The sequence below is a fragment of the Heloderma suspectum genome, chromosome 2 (assembly GCF_057233095.1).
Source record: "Heloderma suspectum isolate Gila_16-S chromosome 2, 16-S_ref, whole genome shotgun sequence".
NCBI lineage: Eukaryota > Metazoa > Chordata > Lepidosauria > Squamata > Helodermatidae > Heloderma > Heloderma suspectum.
In genome coordinates this window covers 263,102,241-263,122,347 of record NC_139459.1, presented here as the reverse complement: position 1 = coordinate 263,122,347, position 20,107 = coordinate 263,102,241, and the positions used below count along the sequence as shown (strand labels likewise).

The window sequence follows — 20,107 nt, the reverse complement described above, 5'->3', positions numbered from 1 at the left end:
TGCAATCCTATGCATGTTTAGTTAGAAAAAAGCTTAGAAAACATTCATACAACTCCCAACATTCCCCAGCCAGTTATGCATAGGATTATGCCCTTACTGAAAGAGTGTGGACTTACTACTGTGTCCTACCTGTATGCTGTCAGTAGTTGATCCCTAAGTGCTGGTGGTGCTGATTTACAAACTTGCCCTGGGACTCTTTGTGGGCCTCCCACTGGAGTTGCTAGGAGTTTGGGGGATAGAGGATTGTGGAATAGAGGATTTGGCCTGTGCATTGTTCATGGTAAAAGTTTGGGACAAGGAAGGAACCTTGTTAATTTTTATATGTCTGCCAGTTCAGGATTGGAGATGACCACATTTAATGGACTGAATCTCTTTTTCATATGTATGAAATTTACAGAGCAATTTGTTTAGTAGAGTTTACTCACAGGTATGTATTTGATTACATCCTGAAAAGTATACATGCCTCAGTGTTGTACAAGCAAAATTGTGAATATACCCAATACTAGAAAGGGTGCTGCAAATTGCTGCACCATTTGCTGCCTAACCATATATATATCTTAGTTTTTGTCATCTGAGAATTAGCAGTCAGGGGGGCGGGGAGTTGAAAATAGAAACCACAAATTTTGTAGTAAATGAGTGAACGGAAAGTTTCATAAAGTCACAATATTAATACTTGGATTTGGCTGTTGTAACTGTCTTCAATATGTGCAGTAATTATCATTCTCTACTACTGTAGATTGTCTTATAAAGAATTTCATTCCAAAAGAATATTTCACAGTCTTTTTTTAAGTGTTCCCCCAAACTTTTCTTTTGGAAAAATTGAAAAAGGCTTTGGGGTAGGGGAGAGAGAACATATGTGTTCCTCATTTTTCTTTTTTTCTTTTTCTGGGCCTTCACGTCTTCCAATTTCTTTTTAGCAAACAGACATGTATTACAGTTCACATTTCTGACAGAGTTTGCAGAACAGTTACATCCACAATTAATGACAAGAATCCTGAGCCTGTAGAAGAGTAATCTAATGTGGTTTCCACCACTCCATGTTACTCTGATTCCAGTCCCATGCCAGTAGAAGGAAGTATCTATCTTCACCAGTGATTGTTTCCACACATGGACATTCTGGTAATGGCATGCATGCTGTTTTAAGGCATCTACTATTCATGGAGTATGTTCAGTAGATCTACGCTTTCCTCTTCATTAATATGCATTCACTGTCATGATTGTACATTGGTATGAAGTACCATTTGATGTTGCTTTAAACTTTTCAAGCTCCTTGCCTCTCTCCCTGTGTCTATGTCATATGTTCCAAGCTGTGATTTCCTCCTTTCTGGTAAATAGTGACACATTGTGCCAGCTCCCACGATATGGCTGGCTAATTGCAGGTTATTTAACCCATGATGTGCCGTGTTGCATGCTGGGCAACATTTTGAATATGCAACCTTGAGTGGGGGTTGCTGTGTCGTGTGAACCCAGCTACCGAGGGTGAGAGTTAGATCAGCACATCGTGGGTTAACTAGGTCATTGTCACAGTTACTGAATGCATAAAATACAATTAGTGAATGCATATAAAGAAGGCAATGCCTCAGTCTCCTAATTAAGTTTGAGGCAATATCACGAGCAGCCAGGTGTGTAAAGCAGTGTTGGGTGAAATGCTCTTCAGGTTCTATTCTTGCTTGGAAAGCAGGGATTTCCCTCCACTGCCAGTCCTTGATCCGACCTTATTTCATGGCTGTTTACAACCACTCTTTTTCCACCCTCTTTCCCCCTCTGCTGCTGCTTCAATAGCCATTTTTCTGTTTCATTTGTCATAGTGTGGTCCCAACCAATTGGGGATCCAAGTGCCATCTAGCAGATCAGTTATAACTATTTGCTGATGTCACGAAGGGCAAATGAAGGTAAGGGCAATGTGTCCTTTACAGGTTACATGGGTGAGCCTAGAAAATTGCTAAATGGGGGCAGGGGGTGGGGAGCTTAGTTCCTGAAAAATGTGGTCCCCCCCCCTCCACAATTTGACATGGCGCTGATCTAAAGGTCTTTCTAGTAATACCACATCCACAGTTCTTAAGTAGGTAGCCGCAGAAAGAATGAAAAGATGATGACTAGAGTTTCAGAATTAACAGGCCTGTTCAAATTCTTAAGCTATCGGTAGCAGCAGCTTCTCATCTGTGGAACATTATTGAAGTCCATCCCTTCATGGTTGAATGGAGCAACAATACTCATGTTGAAGTAATTGACATTGGAAATGATTTGGTTTTCATACATGTGGTCAGGAGGCTGTTGCAAATGAATTGACTCATTTGACTGTTGGGGCCTGGGTTGATATATGTGGCAAGAAAACTAACACTATATACCGGTGTAGTACCAGTACTGAGCATACACACAAAGGCAGAACTATAACTATTACAGTGATGTCAGGATGTGTGCCCTTTCTGCAAAACCCAAAAGACACTGTACGAGGCTTAAGTTTTCTAAGTATTGAAATAGATGATAAGGGATGGTTTTCACATTTTAATAAGTCTTTGTGATCTCTTCATGACTAGCAAGCAATTAATAATTATGAAAACAGATTCAGATCTCTCTTCATAGCAGCAGTCTGTTCTTTCTGTTTGGAAGCAGTACCATTTTTTATTTTTCCAAATAGCAATTTTTCCCCCCTGGAGAAGATTATCGATTTCCTTTGACTGTCAAATCTTGTTTGCCCAAGCTTCCTGAACTGTGCCCATCCAATATCTTATGCACCTTTTGACTGCTTATCTTCCTTATGGTGTTATCTCCAAAGCCCACTTGCTCCTCAGTGTCTTCCAACTATGTTGGTCTACTCAAAAAGAAACCGAAAAGGTATGATAGGGTTACACCTTCATTAGAGCCAACCAAAATGTTGCACAACTGTGAGCACATTTTCAAGTTCTCCAGAACTCTTCTTCAAACTCTGTGTTAAGAAAAATGGGAGCAGGGGAGGGGGAAGAGAGAGAGTCTTCTCATGATGTAGGATCCTGGAAGGTCTGCAGTTTTAACAGTCTTAACATGGCGTACAGAAGGACTGAGGGCCGGAGAGAGGTCTGTGAGACTGCTAGGTTTTATACTTCCAAATAATGAGGGAGCAGCCACCAATAGGTAGTAAGCAATGATAGTGCAGTGCAAGTGCTAGTGACACTGCGGTAGTGTAACCCAGCACTAGTGCAACATCATTAGTGCTTGCTAGTGCAAAAGGGAAATTGGCAATTTGCTGCTGAAATACACCGCTGCCAAATTTCAGTGGCAGATCTCCACTTTTCCCCTTAGCACTAGCAGGCGCTAATGATGTTGTACTAGTGTTGATTTATGCTAGTACAATGCCATTAGCACTAGTGCTACGCCACCGTTGGATACCACTCAGTGAGAGAGGTGGAGCTGCAACAGTATTGTCATGAATCCATCCCCTTAACAAGGTGCCCCATCCAGCAGTCTTCCATTTCTCAGTGCGTTCTTGGAGGGGGTGCTTGTTACAGAGTAGGGATTCTGTTGGTGTGTGGCCCACTAGCCAAGAGATTCCCTACCTGAGATAGTCAGGGTGGTCTTGAGGGTGGAGTTGAAATCCCTAAAGCTGCTTATACTTGGGATTTCAATATCAATGCTGAGGCCACCCATCAGACATGGCTCAGGTTTTCATAGCCTCCATGGCAACCATTGGTCTATCCTAGGTCATTTTTGACCACACACTTTCAGCTGAATGTGGGGCTTTTTGTGATAGAGGGGATGAAAGTGATATGGGGCTGAGATAACTTAATTTAGTTCCTTTGTTATGGACAGGTCACTACCTGCTATGGTATAGATTTACTGGGACTCTGCCTCTGCAGGGATTGGGGGAGGTGTTAAAATGGTCCACTCTAGGAACCTGATGGATCCAAATTGTTTCTCATGGCTTTTGGAGATGTTCCTGTCACTTCTGCAGGTGAACCTGACAAAGCCCTATGGAATCAGGAAATGGCTTGAGGGATTGATACAATTGATCCTGAGGATCCTCTCCCACGTAGTAGATGTGGCTTCTTGGTTTTCCAGAGAACTGGGGTGATGATATGGCTGGGATGACCACTGGAGTGGTGTTGGTGGAAGTCATCAAGGTTGGGACTGGGATACCCAAAGATCCACTTTCTCCCAAATGAACCTGTCCATATCTTAAGATCTTCTATGACCCTCCTGTGCCTCTTGATAACATCTGAAGCATGTTTGGTTGGGACATGGGGAAGAGCCTTTTCTGTGACCACGCCCCTTGCCCTGGCGCCATCTCCTTTCCTTCAGGCATTGGTCGTTTGGTAGTTTCTTGGCTTTTGTGTAGGTTTTCCCCCAAAGGTTGAAATGCTTCTCCTAAAGCTTAGTTACTGGTGGTAAGCGCTTTAACCTACGATATGCTGGTATATTTTGTATTTTTTGCCCCATGCCTTTGGCCCACCCCCTTTGCCCCCACTCACCACTAGAATGTGGCCTTCAAGAACTTCTCTAGAATTGAATTCAGTCCTTGGGCTGAAAGAGGTTTCCCCACCCCTGCTTTAAAGCACCCCAGTATGAACCAGCATTCACAGTGTTAAAAATACCTTAGATGCTAATAATACTAGCAAGTATAGGCAAAGATGGCTTAGGGAACATTAGGGAAGTGTGCTGTTTCTCTGGCAATTGGGTGTATAGCTGAGGATGGAAGAGAGGAAAGCAGAGAAATGGACATGCGTGAAATTCAATTAGAGCGTTTGGGGGTAGTGACTTTGTAAATGAGGAGCTTCCTGGGGTATTCTGGGTAGTGAAACAAATATATTTCAGAGTCAAAAGTGATTGACGATTGATACAAATGGAGGAAGAGTTTTGAGGACAGAGGGAGAGGTGTTTAGACCTAGGGGAAACAAAGTGAGCCACTGTGGGGAAGTGTATGGGCAAGGAAGGACTCATTGTCTAGGTTCGCATGATCGCAGGGGCAAAATAAGGCATCGTGGCTTCTCCCTGCCCCTGCATGTTGTTTACATAATTATCCACACTGCAGTGCAGGTTGGTGCGTCATCCGAACCCGGTGTGTGGTGGGGGTAGTGTCATACTCATCCCACAGCCCTTACTGTATGTTGTGGTTTGTAGCGTGGGTACGAAGCCACCCCCAGCATGTGCTGGGTTTGGACAACATGCCAGCCCATGCTAGTGCAGTAATTATATAAAATAACCAGCGCGGGGCGGGGGGTGAAGCCACAGTGGCTTCTCCTAACCTTGTGATGGTGCGAACCCAGCCTTATAGTTCAGCAAGAAATTAAGAGCTTGAAAGCACTTACCTTGCATGTTTGAGGTTTGTTAACGGCCTTCATTTTCAAACAATGAGAAGAAGGGATGGACAGCCACACCACTCATTCTTGGACAGCCACACCACTCATTCTTGAACATCCGAAGGAAGAGACAGTAAAAGTCTGTCTCTGTGTTCAACAATGTAGGCTCTCCCAAAGGCGTCATAGTGGAGGGCTGTAATGCAGTCATATCTCCCCAGAGCCAACAGTGCTTGGTTAAAAGATAAAATAAAACTTAGCAATTAATACAGGAGAAGGAAGAAGACTTCCAGCTAGCTAAGGCATATTAGGGAGATGACAATAAGGGTTGAGACAGAGAGAGATAATAAACATAAGCTTACATCTGCATGGCTTAAGATCGAAGCAAGAGAGTCTAGTGGAAACAAGGTAAGGGGCAGAGTTGGCCCTGTCATTAGGTAGAGTGAGGCGGCCGCCTCAAGGAGCACGTTTGGTGTGTTATGAAAAGGCAGCAAATTATTATTTAATTTGTTATTAATATATTTTTACTGCCAGGGAGGGGGAGAGGTTTTTTCTGGATTTTCTGTTCACTGGTACCAAAATAACTTGTCCGGCCTTGGGTACTATTTATCTTGACTTCAGTGTGGGGAGATATTTGCTGCTATGCCTCAGGCAGCAAAATGTCTTGGGCCTGCCCTGGTGAGGGGAAGCATAGGAGTTGCAAGACTTTGCTTGCGCTGTCCCAGGGAGCATCCCTTGGAAAAGAGATGCCTAAAATTCAGTGGCTTCTATCCCTCTTACTATTATTTATGGGTTTAATCATTTTAGTAAAAATACTAGTTATGTCTCTGTTTCCTGATGTCTCATCGCATCTTTGATTAAGATTTGATTAGGATGTTAAAAGGGTTGGGAGGTGTCATCTGGCAGAGAGACTGACCCTTTGATTCTTTCCATCCAGGTATCAGTTAGAGAGGGGGAATTATATTAACACATAAGCAGACGGGATTCCTAGCAAATTTACCTAATGTTGCACTTTTGAACCAATACTAAAATTCCATTCAGAAGTCACACTTCCCAGAATTTTGTAATGGAGTTCCCCAATCAAAATGTGCATACAAAAATGCATATATTGGGGGAACGTGCACACAAAACTGCATATATTAGGAAAGTTGGTTTCAAAAATGCGTGCTAGGCAAAATTGCATACAAAAATCCATGTATTAGGAGAACTATGAACAAATTTACGTATGAATTTTCATGTGAATGTAAAAAAGTTGGGGCCAAACTGGACATAAGATTGGAAACATGAGAAACTGAAATTTACAGCTTAGTCCATCTCTATCCTAGCCAAGACTGTTCCTTGATGTTGCTATGCTCAGGGCATGTCTAACTTTAGCAAGTGGTATGGGAAATGGCAGGATGTAGAGGATTAGGTAAAAGAGATGAAAATATTAGACCTAGCCAGAAAATGATGCAAACATATACCCAAAGCTTAAGGTGTAACCCTATGCATGTTCACACAGAAAAAACTCCTACAACTCCCAGCATTCCCCAGCCAGCCATGCTGTCTGGGGGTTGCTGGGAGTTGAAGGACTTTTTTCTATCTAAACATGCATAGGATTGCATCCTTAATGGTTTTTATATCACTGTCCTGAAACAAACCTTAGGGTGGAAAGGTGAACTGTTGTTAAATAGGGCAATAGAACAGCCACAGTTCTCTCTGTGGCATGTAAATTAGCATGTAAAGAGCTATACCCATTGATAGACTTTTAGATAATAGAGTCTGCAAGGCTAGAGAACTTTTCTGTGATGATAAATCATTCCTCTGAAGAAGAGGCTTGTTTCCAAACATGGTGGGACCTCGGTATAAAGACAGTAACCATACCCGAGCTTCATGCCAGGGTACAAGTAGTATGTTGTGAAAGAACTGCTAGCGTGCTATGAGAAATAAATTAAATGCTCCTATGAACAGAAAGCACCAACCCACAAAGAAAATGCTGCCTATTTCATCAATGCCTGATTCACCTCCTCCCTCTTAGTCTATCTGTATAAGTCTGTTGCACTGGCCAAGGATGGAAGCCAAAGGTTTTTCCATGTCTGAAGTGGCAAGCTGTTATAACAAGCAAGCATGTACATTAGCGGCATACAAACAGAGCACAGCGTCTTGGTGTTCAAATGGTTAATTTTAAATAGACCAGCTCTGCTGCTAGGGGGACTGGGTCAAGGAGAAATGTTCTATATGTTGGCTTTAATGGAACTATAATGTGATTGGAAGGCAGGTGCACTAAGCATTCATTGAGATGCTATGAATAATCAGATTGACGGTGGAGGCAACAATGTAGAGCAAGAGAATAAGTGTAAGCTGTGAAGTTTCCAAACGTTATGAATGCTTAAAGAATCAGAAAGTGGGGAAAGCAATTCCCTTTATATCAGCCAGCTGGCAACCTTCCCCCACTCCTTCTGTCCCACTTCAGTCCAAGGCTGTCAAAGTCAAATAGGCTGGAACTAGACACAGATATTTTGTAAAACCTACCCGCAGCACTGTGCCCCACTATCTCTGGGGTCAATGGCCCTGATTGCTATGGTGCTTTGTCTCTCCCACCAGCTGTTCCTCCTTCTCACCTATGCAGAAGGAACCCTGGGACTGGCAGTTCTGGAGTGAGCATGGTACATAGGGAAGCACAAATCTCTCTATCTCTCAAATTAGCAAGCCTTAGTTTAACTGCACAAGCACACTCTGTCTCTTCTAGAGGATGGTCTGGGCCAGCAACTGGCTGTTCAGGATGTTGCTTGCTGTGTTCTAACACTTTCTGATCTGGCTCTTGGCAAATCCTGTAAAATCTGTGCAATAAGTACACAGATACGGGGAAGTAAATTGCCATAAATATCCTCAAGTGTTGTCGATAATTTAGCTTCATTTTCCCTTTCATGGTCATCGTTCTGCAACCGGGGCTGCCCCCCCACCCCCAGACCTCTGACCCCAGATAAAGTGTGCCCTCCCCTCTTGCCTGCTTGAGGTCCAGGGTCCATATTTCTGCTGCCAAAATCTCCACTGCTTTTGACTTGCCACCCAGCACCAATATGCTGCCTTCCACATTTTACCTGCCAATATCCTTTCACCAGTACCACTGCTGCCCTCATCTGCCAGCTCCTTCCTTTTCCAACGGTCCCCTTTCTCACCACATAAGCCATGTTCTATGTTCCACTGCTTGCCTTAGAAAATGCTTCCACGTTCCGAAAAGGCCATCCCGGTCCTGCCAACCTAAACAGTACCTATCATCTAGTTCTCTTTTTCTGTGGACCAAAGCCTTCCTCCACCCCCACCTCGTCCATTCCACCCATGTCCCCCTTGGCATATGCTGGCAAAATGCAGATTCCACCCTCCGTAAGTGCCAATTTAAATGGAAAGGGGAAGGGTGTGCTGTAGCTGTCGTTGGGAGGTCAAGCTCCTTTTGCCGTTAAGGTGAAACTCTGAAGATGATGCAGTCATTTGTGTGGAGTGATAGAGGTGGCATGGGAGGAGGAGACTGAGAATTGGGATTGTGAGAGGAGGAAAACAGCCAGAGGAATATTTGGGGGCTGTGACAGAATAGAGCTGGAGTGAAGAGGGGGCTGAAAGCAGTAGCTACTAGTCCTGATGGTTATATGCTACCTCCAGTATCAGAGGCAGTATGCCTGTGTACAGCAGTTGTTGGGGAACATGGGTGGGAAGGTGCTGTTGCACTCATGTCCTGCTTGTGGGTTTCCCATGGGCAGCTGGTTGGCCACTGTGTGAACAGAATGCTGGACGAGATGGACCTGTGGTCTGATCCAGAATGGCACTTCTTATGTTCTTATGAGTGAAGAAAGCTAGGATGTACTGGAAAATAATGGGACAAGGAGCTGGAGGTTTTCCCCCCATCATCTCAGCCTTTCTTGAAATGTCATGGACCTTACTATGTAATTTAAAACAACTACAACAACATGCACACTCAGGGCAGTGGAAAGGGTTCTAGCAGCTTGTGTAAACTAGGTTGACTTGCCTGTGCATACAGTGTTGCCACACTGGAGATTTGTGGCCTGTATGTATAGTGGCTGAGGTCCCAGTTTAAAAGTGACTTTGGCTGTATGAAATGTTGCACGGGTAAATTTTTTGCTTGCCCAGTGTCATGTTTTAATCTGGCCTCTCTCATTAGGGAATGGTTCAATTAACAGTCTCTTTTGAGGAAATGTTTACCTTCAGCCATATTGGCTGGGCTGTCAGTGAATGTATTTTTTGTTTAGAGACAGAACTGGTTTGGCAAGATTTTATGTTTGTTTTTGGGCTAAGTGGAGGAACAGCATTGTCTTTAGATCTGTAACCAGTCTTTGGGGGATTAAGAAAATACATTCAGCCTGAGTAACTTTATGCATTTCAGATTAAACCCAACTGGTGTGTTTTTGTTTGAGGAATTTATTCCCCGCTTTTCCCCTGTAAAAAAAGAAGTCGATCAAAGTGTCTTACAAAATATATAAAACAGAAAAACAATAACCAATCATTAAAATACACATACAGCAAACTAAGTGCAGCAGCTTTTAAGGTCCAGTTGACCATAAAATTACACTAAAATGTCAGGGAAGGACCCATGGGTGGATTTTTATGACATCAGCTAGATGTCATTTGCTTCACCACCTGTTCAAGTCTTGGCTTTTCAGTGCACAATGACAGTGGTTTACTATGCCTCCAGAAAGGCTTGTGAAATGTGTGCTTCCATCGAAATGTTAGGATTCGATGTGTGGTGAAGAAAACACATTCCTTCAACTCACATGTTAACCCACTTTTAAAGTAATCTGAACTAGGCAGAAAGATTCATTAGGCAGTTTTGCATATTACATGGAAGAAATTAAAGATGATGTAAAAGTGATTCCTGTAGCAGAGATGGGAAAGTTGCCCCTTTGCACAATACCTAGAAGCATGGAAAGAGGATACATGACTCACTCTAGTCCTGCTTCTTTGTAACGTGCAGCATAGTTTGTATTCTGGCTTGTCCCAGGTTTAATAAAAAATGTTGTTTTTTAGATAGGCTAGTTGTAAATCCCGTGTGACGTGACTTTTGTATTATTAAAGCCAGATGACTTTCCCCCCCTACCTTAAACAAATCTTTTTAGGAGTGGGCAGGGTTATGTATGTGCTTCATCTGAAACTTTAAAAGCCAATGTCTAGTATTCACAAACATTTGGCTTAGTTCAGCAACAAACTTATGCATATATCCTACCACATATTTCACATAGTTATGTGAAAGGCATGCACTTGGGCATAGTCTGAGATCTTAAAGGGGACTCCAGTTACACTTCACTTAATATGGACAGCTGCTTAAGCCAGATAAAACCTTGTAACCACTTGTGATATACAGCAATGAGTGAGACAGTGGCTTTGTGTGAATAGTTATTAGGTCATATTTTGTCTTAATCCTTGAGAATACAAAGAGATGTTCATTTCCTCTTTTCCTTGTCCTTTAGCATCAAGCGGTGCCCCCAACCACCTGAGGCAGATGAAGATAAGGACCACCGAACAGTGACCATCAATCCTTGTCACATGGGGAAAGCATTCAAAGTCATGAATGAATTGAGGAGGTACTTTTTCGTATTCAGTTTCCATCCTCTTGCAGTTATTAGCCAGTTGTTAGTTGGAATGGGAGGCATTTAAGCTCTAGTTTTACTCTGAAAAACTAGAAAAGGAGGTCCCAGTTCAAGGGTCACCTTGCTTACATCCACTTCATGTGGGTCTCCCAGATCACATGAGTCCCTCTTACCCCAGATTGGGGTTACTGAGGCTGGTGTTGAAAGTACATAAGTTGTTCAGATGACCCACTTGATGCAGATCTTCAGATGTCACTGATGTGATGTGGAAGCTAGCTGTGGGAAAACTGCACACCAGGGGCAGCTAAAGGTTTGAGGAGGTCCTGGAGAACCCTCCCCATTGCTAGCCCCCCTCCCATTGCTGGGCTTTCTGTCCTTCCCACCCACGCACCCTGTTGCTAGGTGCACCTTGTTTCCCCCATCCTCCTGTTGCCCTCCCCTCCCCTCCCCTCCCTGTGGCTGTGATGTGGTAGAATTATTGGGTAGTCCAGCAGGACTGGCGGTAGCAGCTGCCTGGCACTTCTCTCAGCACTGGATTTTTTTTAAAGTGGCTCACCTGGTCCAGTGGGGTCAGATATCAGTGGTAGTGGGCCCTGCTGGGGCCTCAGGGCCCTGGCATTTCCCCGACCATGCTGTGTGCTGATACTGGGCCTGTAGCAAGCACACCATAAAGATAATATTTTTGAACTGGCCTGGAATTCTGCTTTTCCAGTACAAATCAAAACAGCCCACTGCTTACTAAGTAGAAATAAACATTCATATTATAATCCTTTGCTCTTTCTGCCCTTCATGCACATTCACTGCTGCTTTACAAAAAGAATTAAAACATCCACTCCTACCAGCATCCTCAAAACATTTCCTGGGTAAAATAATCTCTCTTCAAACAAAAAATGATTTTTATGCACTTTCCTGTTTGGCACAAATCTCCACATAATCAGGATTCTCAACAGAGATAACTATTTAAAAACCGGTAATGCAATTTTACCAGTATTATGACACCTACACCTAATTGCTGAGGAAAAAATGGCAGGTTTCTATTTTATTTTTGTTTGACTGCCAACCCTCCTACATGCCTATTAAAATTTTCATGTTAGCTAAGAGAATACTTCACCATGCCTCCTACCAAATGTGCGAGTTTAGGCTCCTAGTTATATTGTAATAATACAAGACACATGCTAATTGTATTCTGTTTTTAAATACCATAAATCCTTGCCTAGTCCATCATTGCTCCAGAACATGGGACACTGGAGCAGGGGTTGGATCGAGGGGATGCCTTCCGTAAGAGGAAAGGCTCTACTTGCAGAATGTCCCTCCACTCAGTTTTGGGGGATCCCTCATCCCCCCCCCCCCACACACACACCACAGCTCACTGTGTTCAGCAGGGTCTTCTGACTCTCCATGTAGCATTTTCAGAAGGCTGGAGGGGCTGCTGTAAGAAGGAGAAGGTGGGAAAGTCCATTTCCACTAGCACAGTTGATCCAGCTCAAATCTGGATCCAAGCCCCACTGGTGAAGTCTATAAATATTGACCCTGTGATAAGCAGTCACTTTTGTAATTGAGATAGGGGTGTCTGTCTGAGTTCATGTATAATCTTTTCTAGAGCAAAATCTGATTGCACATCTGCCCAGTGTATACTATTTAGAGATACAGTGAATTTAGTCCATAATGCCTTTATTGGCAGGATGCATTAAAAAGATAATTGTGGGTAGCGTATCTATTCCTTGCCATGTGAGGAGATATAGTTTCATGTACACACACAAGTGTGAAATTCTGCCAGGGTGATACCAATTTTTTTGCATGGTAACATATACAGTAAAATCATATTTTACTGCATAAGATATGAGAGATGCCACATGCAGATAATTTGTGAAACATGAAAGAAGAGTAAACAACACATCGGCACAAGGGACGTTTTCTGTGCTCATGTGCGCACACACACGCACAATTATTTTGCTTTTCTGGGAAATGGAAAGTGCCTATTTGAACAGATGTATTTGTTAAAGAGGTTAAAATGGCATTGCTAAATAAAGCAGTGACTGTTTCTATTTAAATTAGTATTTATGGATATATACATCTCCCTGAAATTATATGTGCATGTACATCTTAAGAAAGTTTGCATCAATTAGTTAATTCTTACTGTACTTTAAAAACTCATTTATTTACACAAACAGATTGGTAACATTGTGGCAAAGAGTAGATCTCATGCCCTATCTTAAGAGTCACTGTATTAAAAACAAAAAAGCCAGACATGTTTTGATTAACTGGCAGTGGAACTGCTTTCCTAGCTAGGAAATACTCCCCAGAACAGCCTTCCCCAACCTCGTGCGCTCCACATATTTTGGACTACAACTCCCAACATTCCTGACCATTGGCCTTGCTGGCTAGGGCTGATGGGATTTGAAGACCAAAACATCTGGAGGGCCCCAGGCTCCAGAAGAACGTAAAAAAAGTTTCAGACATCCTGTTCACACAATTAAAAGTGTGTATGAAGTGGTAGCTTAGCTTACATGGTGACTTCTTGAATATTATCTTGTTAAAATGGACCTACTTTAAACTACACGGAATGCAGACAAGCTTAGTCTTGTGTGTATTCTATCCTAAGAAGCAAATGTAGCATGGATGGCCAACTTGTGGCACAGGTCATGGAACTTCATGACACTCCTGAGTAGGAGGGTCTGTCAGTCTGTCAATGGCAATAGAGTCAGGCGGACCCTCCTGCCTTCCTATGCCCCATACACCACGCAGTGATCTGCTCTATGGCTCAGGAGACTAAGTGACTTAGTGGCAAAACCACATCAAGGCTCAGGGGGCTGCATGTAAGAACATAAGAAGAGCTGCACTGGATTAGAGCAAATCCATCTAGGCCATCATTCTGTTCACACAGTGGCCAACCAGCCGTTGACGGGAGACCCACAAGCAAGACATGAGTGCAACAGTATCCTCCCATCCATGTTCCCCAGCAGCTGGTATATATCGGTATACTGCCTCTGATACTGGAGGTAGCGTAGAGCCATCAGGACTAGTAGCCATCAGTAGCCTTCTCCTCTATGAATTTGCCCAACCCCCTTTTAAAGCATCCAAATTGGTGGCCATCACTAGGTCTTGTGGTAGTGAATTCCATAGTTTATGCGCTGTGTGAAGAAGTACTTCCTTTTATCTATTCTGAATCTCCCACCAATCAGCTTCATGGGATGATCCCAGGTTCTAGTATCATAAGAGATGGAAAAAAATGTCTCCCTATCTGCTTTCTCCATACCATGCATAATTTTGTACACCTCTATCATCTCTCCCCTTACTCACCTCTTTTAGTCCCAGCTGTTGTAACTTTCCCTCATAGGGGAGACGTTCCAGCCCACTGACTATTTTAGTTGTTCTTTTTTGCATGTTTTCCAACTCTATCCTTTTTTAGGTGCAGTGACCAGAGCTGTACACAGTATTTCAAATGTGGTCACACCATAGATTTGTATAAAGAGTTATAAGAACACACAGTGGAATGACACTACTTACCAAAATGTCTGGCCATGACAGGAATATAGCACTCTTCAGAGGTTAACTGCAGTGTTGTGCTTTGTTTAGCCCAGCCAGAGGTGACTGTTAGATGTGCTAGCAGTGATGTGGGAACCACTTTTCTGTGGATCCATCCCACAGTGCTACTATAACATATAAAGGCTGGACACCACGTTGTCTGGCAGCAATTTCTTGGTAAGTGATCCATGCAACTTGCTTCACTCAAGTAGAGGTCAGCCTTTAAACAAAACAGCATGCTGTTGGGAGAACACAACAAAAAACAGTTCCCACACCATAACTGTCATGTCAAAAAGGGCAGCAGAATTATGTGAAGAAATGTGTTTCTTACTTTCTTAGGGTGGTAAGAAACCCTAGAGTGCTTCTAACTCTTCTCTGCTGGCACAGAAAAACGAGGGGACTAGAGTACAGTTGTTTGCATGCCTGAGCACATGGCTGCCTAAGTTATTTAGAAGATGCATTGGGATGATACAATTTTAGATTATTGCTTTTGTAACTTGAGTGCAGTGGGGGATAATGGGAGAGAGAGAGTGACAGCGCTGCTGTTAGTGGAAGCTAATGGCTTGTGTTGTGCATGATGCTCTTCTACACATACAAGACTACTGCCGCCCTTAAGCCTCTGTTGTCTCTTCCTGCATGTGCACTGCCGATTTATGCTTTTGGCTCGCTCCTACTGAACTGTTTAGAGCTTAAGAGTGGCATTTGCTTGTATGCCTTAAATCTGTTGTTTTTAGTAAAGGCCGATTTCCATGGCAATGTTATGTATTGTGGCACCGGTGACAACTTAAGATGGTTGGGGACAGAGAGAGGAAAAAAGTGTGTATCTACTATATTCTCCCTGCATGCCTCCACTAGCTCAGCCTGCGGGCATTCTCCAATGTGGTATACACAGGAGGTTCTTCATAGTATAAGATGGTGCTGACACGTGTTCATTTAGCTTGGAGTTCCTAGGTTGGCTAATGGCAGTGCTGGCAGCTGTAGTCTTAACCTTCCTTATCACAGGATAGGTAGTTGGCTTGCTCAGTGGCAGCACTTTGTGGCCTTGGTACTAGAAAACGGGCAGAAGGCTTCTGGTCCTTCTCATCTTAATCTATGCAGTGCCCTCCTTCCTTCAGCCATTTTGTGGCTAGTGTGTATATGACAGACATGCCTGCTGGGAGGTTCCCAGAGGCCGGTGGCTAGCGCATATGTTCTCATTATGGTACTGTTTGGGGAGAGAGCGTTGGGAAATCGGGCGAGGGGAGGCTGGCAGGGGAGGTAGGTGGTGGGGATGAAGGAGAGTCGTATTATCTATTTCTGCTATACTCTTGCTCTTATGTTTTAGGCTCCATATCTGCCCCTCCTCCATCTGGGATATCCCAGGCCAAGGGGCAGTGGCAAGTCCATTTTTGTGTAGTATCTCCACATGGATAGTTCACAGAGGGACCAACAGGACTAGTGCCACTGCCCAGGCACTCCCTTTGCTATCCCCTTGTGTAGGGAAGGTGGGCAAAGCAATGTAAGCGGGGGAGAAAACAGTGTCCAGGTATCCCTCCCCCACCCTCTGCCATCATAAATGGGTCTCTTCCTCCTCAAGAGCCCCACTGATGGCACATAAGGTCTAGCCTCAGCTTCAAGGGCAGTCCAGGAAGCTTAAGGCTAATGTGCATGCCTTAACTTTGGGGGTATTTGGGGGTGGGGGTGGGGGAGGGCTTGCAGAGAGAGGAGATCTAAAGCAAAACTGATGTGGATACTGCTGTGCCACCAATTGCTATGAATAGCATATGCAGCCAAACAAGAATAAGCTCTATCACGCCATTCCCATTTGTGTAAAAACTACTTGAAAACCAATAATGGAATATCCCTGGTAATAAGACACCTACACATAATTACAGAGCAAAAACCTTCTGCAGAAGCTATAGATATAAATATCTTCAGCTTAATATTCATCAGAATCAGCTATTGTGTTTTTGTTTTTAAAGGGCTTCTCTTTTTAATACATTTGAACATCTTACATCTACCCATGTATGGAGTCACAAGATTGTATCTTCAAAATCAAGTTGAACTGTTGGTTGAAGTAAAGTGAACTGGTGTCACGTTCCTTCATCCTCCTCCTTCGCAGTCAACACACTCCAGGAAAAAAGGCTTCAGGCTTACTACTTTATCAGTTAAGGACTAGCTTCTTTACAAATGCAGATTTTAGGAAACTCTCAGACTACAATGAAACAGCTATGAATATCAATAGAGGAGCCAAAATGGAAGTTAGAGAAGTTACCAGCAGTCTGGGCAAGAACTTCTCAGCCAGACTAGCTTTGCAGGGATGCCCCTCCCTTAGGGTGGCTCCCTCTGACGTTGGCTTTCATGACTGGCCAACCTGATGGAGCGTCTGGACCCTGCTTCTAACTTTTCTCACTTCACCCTGCTACGGACCTTAGCATCTCTCAAGTCACGCCCCTCGCTCTCCTTCTCCTCCTCTTCTGAACCCTTGGTTCTCATGGTGGAGGAAAGTGGGGGCCATTCAGGCTGAGCCATCTATGTGTCAAGGTCTTGGGAAGACAGCCTTGCTGTATTTCAGCTCACTAGGGAGGGTGCCTCCCCCTGTTCTGGCTGTTCTCATTCTGAATCTGAGTTGCCAGGCCTCTCCACATGCTCAGATTCATTCCTGATAACTGGCTTCTGGAATCTATTTAATGTGGATGAAACATTATTAATTAATAGCCTCTATCACCTTAAAGTTTCTGAAAGGAAACATTTGCAGGGTTATATGTCTGTGGGATGCTATCCATCCTTATGTATTTCAACTTATGGATTGCCTTCAGTTTTCATGGCTATCTGAATACAATGTGAGAGACCCTGTCGCTTCATTTTATTCCCATCCTCCTTCTCCCATGTGACATCATTCTGAGAACCTTGTTCCGCATATGGGAATTGAAGTCCAAAACATCTGGAGTACACCAGATTTTGAAACACTGCTATACAGAGTTTAATGAAATACTTGTTCAAATTTAATTGCCAAATGTCCTGATTATTTCAATTTGCTGTGTATCCCCCTGGTGAGTCTATGTTAACGTAACTTGTATGACCCCCCCGCCCCTTTCTATTTATCGGAACATTCTGTATAGCCCTAGCTTTATTTGGATTAATGAGGCACTGGATTTTTTGCACCTTAAAAGCGAAGCACAGGCATTGGCACCTAGGCCATCCATTAGGTAGGCATGGAACTTTTTTTTTAGATGGAGGAATTGGTGCAGGTTAGCAGAATTATTTGTCGAAAGTCACACAGTTGATTGAATGAGTGGCAGAGGAAGACAGAAAGAATCTGGCAGTATAAAGTACATTTCTATATCAGGATCATTAAGATGTCCATGGGGAATAGGGTAAAGTCTTGGGGTTGTCTCCTCAAACTAACAGCAAGTGTTTGTTGCAAGTTCAAAATAATACAGAGGTGGACTATTCAGTAGAACTTAAATATAACTGAAGAAAGAGATTTTCCCTTTGAAAGAGGGGACATCTGGCAACCCTAGACATGGACAATGTAGACTTTGACCTCATCTTTATCTCTGCTCATTCTTCACTAGTCTTCCATATTAGATTTCTCTCCACCCTTTTCTGAGGGGATAGAGCAGAACAATATTTTAAAAACCGAGATCATTTCACAAGATTACTGTGGAAACTATAGCAGTCATTTGCTTTTTTTGTTTTTTCTTGATAGTTCTGTAGAGTAGAAGGGTGGTCAGAAGAAACTTGACCACTTCAGCATTCATGTAGAAAGCAGTGTGGGAACATGTTCTAAAATGGTGATTTTGGTGTGTTCACAGTAAGCGGCTTCTCTGTGATGTGGTGATCGTTGCTGAAGATGTTGAGATCGAAGCTCATCGTGTTGTCCTAGCAGCCTGCAGTCCATATTTCTGTGCCATGTTTACAGGTAACCCTATGTCCCTGAGCAAATAACTATTACTGCTTAATATAAATCTAGAGCCAAGTAATGTCTTGGGCACTTCTACCAGTGTGGCCTGTGCCTGTATTTAAAGGTATTCTGCTTGAAGAAGGACAAAGGAACATGAAGCTTATAGTTTACTATATGAGCAGACATTCAGAAGCATTTCCAGGTGACCTCTCCTGGCTTAGCAGCATAGTGCCTTGGGCTTGATTGTACTGATGTATCAAAAATCTGCATAGTCTTCATAATGGAGGCTTGAGACTGGTTTTTGCATTAGGGCTGCCATGATCAGGACTTGAGTCCATAGTGGGTCTTGAAACTGGGATCTAAGGGATGTTGCGTAGGGATTCAGCCACCACCAAGCGTTGGTCAAAGAAGAGAACTACAGTGAAACCAGCAAGAAAGCCACTTGCCAGCAACAGGCTAGAACATGCCGTGTGATACTATCTGAAAAAGCGTTTAGGTCAGGCTTTCCTACTGATTTATGTATGTATTGCTTTATTAATAATACTTATATATCACTTAATGTAACAAAATCTCTATGCGGTTTACATATACGTATTAAAAATCACTGTTTAAAATACACAAAACGACTTCAGCTACAATTAACAATAAAAGCAATGATTTGAGCACCAAGGTGACTCTGTTGCTACTGGTCCCTGCAAAAAGCCTCCACCCCATCTTAGCTTTTGTTTCTGGCTTGCCCTTTCCTTTCTTTGCCTTACCCCACCCCCTCTGTGTTTTAGCAGTAACGTATAAACTGGCCCTTACGATTTTTAATAAAAGAGAACAGCAAAAACTCCATGACGCATAATGCAGAACCTGGAGTGAATGTTTTGCAGACCATGGTTCTATAATTAACTTAAATTGTGGAGATACATTGCAGCAGTAATATATTTTACAGTTAATCCTTTGCTTTTCTGATTTAAGGCATGACTTTTCTGCTGTCACAATGATTACTGCTGTCAGTAATAATATAATTGTGTTTCTTTTTGCTTAGCCAAGTAAGAAGTGGCAAAATAGTAATGTGTACACACCACATCTCACAACCCACATGTGGGATTCATGCGGGGTGGTGGTGGTGATGTTAAAATAAGAAAATGACTTCTGTGTAGGACATTTATCTTGTGTGAAGCAACCCTTGTAGACAGGAATGCTATTTCAAAATGTATTTAATGCCTATGCTTATACCACCTGTTCAGTTTGACTTCAGTAAAAATGAAATATAGGTAAAGATCTAAATCAGGGACAGCATCTTAATGCCCGTGTGCAGGATCTAGCCCATGAAGGCCACCATCTGGCCCTCTGGTGATGGTGGAAACATTTGGGAGTTAATCTCCCTCCTGCTCCCCCCCTCTGCCACTTTAAATTAAGATACAGCAAAAGTAACCATGTCAGTATCCACTATTAAGCTGGAAAAGGAGGGGAGGAGAAAGTCATGTCTGTGATTGCTGTGCTACCCTGGAAGTGCCCCCTGTTGCTTCTGGATTAAGCATCAAGAGATGCATATGTGGTTGCCAAGCAGTGACACATGGGATTGCCCCTATTTCCTCCTCTCTCCCTTCCCAGTCTGATGCTTGCTAGGGCGGCCTGTACGAGCTTGAACAGTGAAGAGTTTAAAACACCTTAATTTAAAATGGCAGGAGCAGGAGAACAGGGGAAGGACCATATTCAGTAGTCGCACACATGGCCTGAATGCAGAAGGCCACAGCTTCAAGCCCCAACATTGCCAAGGTTCAGGTAACTGTTTCTGAGAAAGACTTTTCTCTGGCTGTGACCCCAGAGAGCTCTTTGCCAGTAAGAGGAGACAATACTGG

At 43.2% G+C, this 20,107-nt stretch overlaps 1 protein-coding gene and 1 long non-coding RNA gene across 3 annotated transcripts in view; one reads left to right on the top strand and one right to left on the bottom strand.

Annotated features, from left to right (window-relative positions):
* KLHL3 (kelch like family member 3) overlaps window positions 1-20,107 on the top strand; it is a 59,876-nt gene that overhangs the window by 3,605 nt on the left and 36,164 nt on the right. The window contains exons 2-3 of the mRNA XM_084839007.1: window positions 10,727-10,840; window positions 18,169-18,275. Of these exons, the coding sequence (XP_084695133.1) occupies window positions 10,727-10,840; window positions 18,169-18,275 (221 nt within the window). The remainder of the gene's footprint in view (window positions 1-10,726; window positions 10,841-18,168; window positions 18,276-20,107) is intronic.
* LOC146354479 (uncharacterized) lies at window positions 2,494-12,353 on the bottom strand. Of its 2 annotated transcripts, XR_014788416.1 has the most exons (4): window positions 12,217-12,353; window positions 11,403-11,497; window positions 5,283-5,502; window positions 2,494-2,926 (listed from the first exon to the last, which is right to left on the bottom strand). It is a non-coding gene; the product is annotated as an uncharacterized LOC146354479 (long non-coding RNA). The 2 variants fall into 2 exon arrangements; XR_014788417.1 differs by lacking the exon at window positions 11,403-11,497 and having other exon boundaries at window positions 12,207-12,343.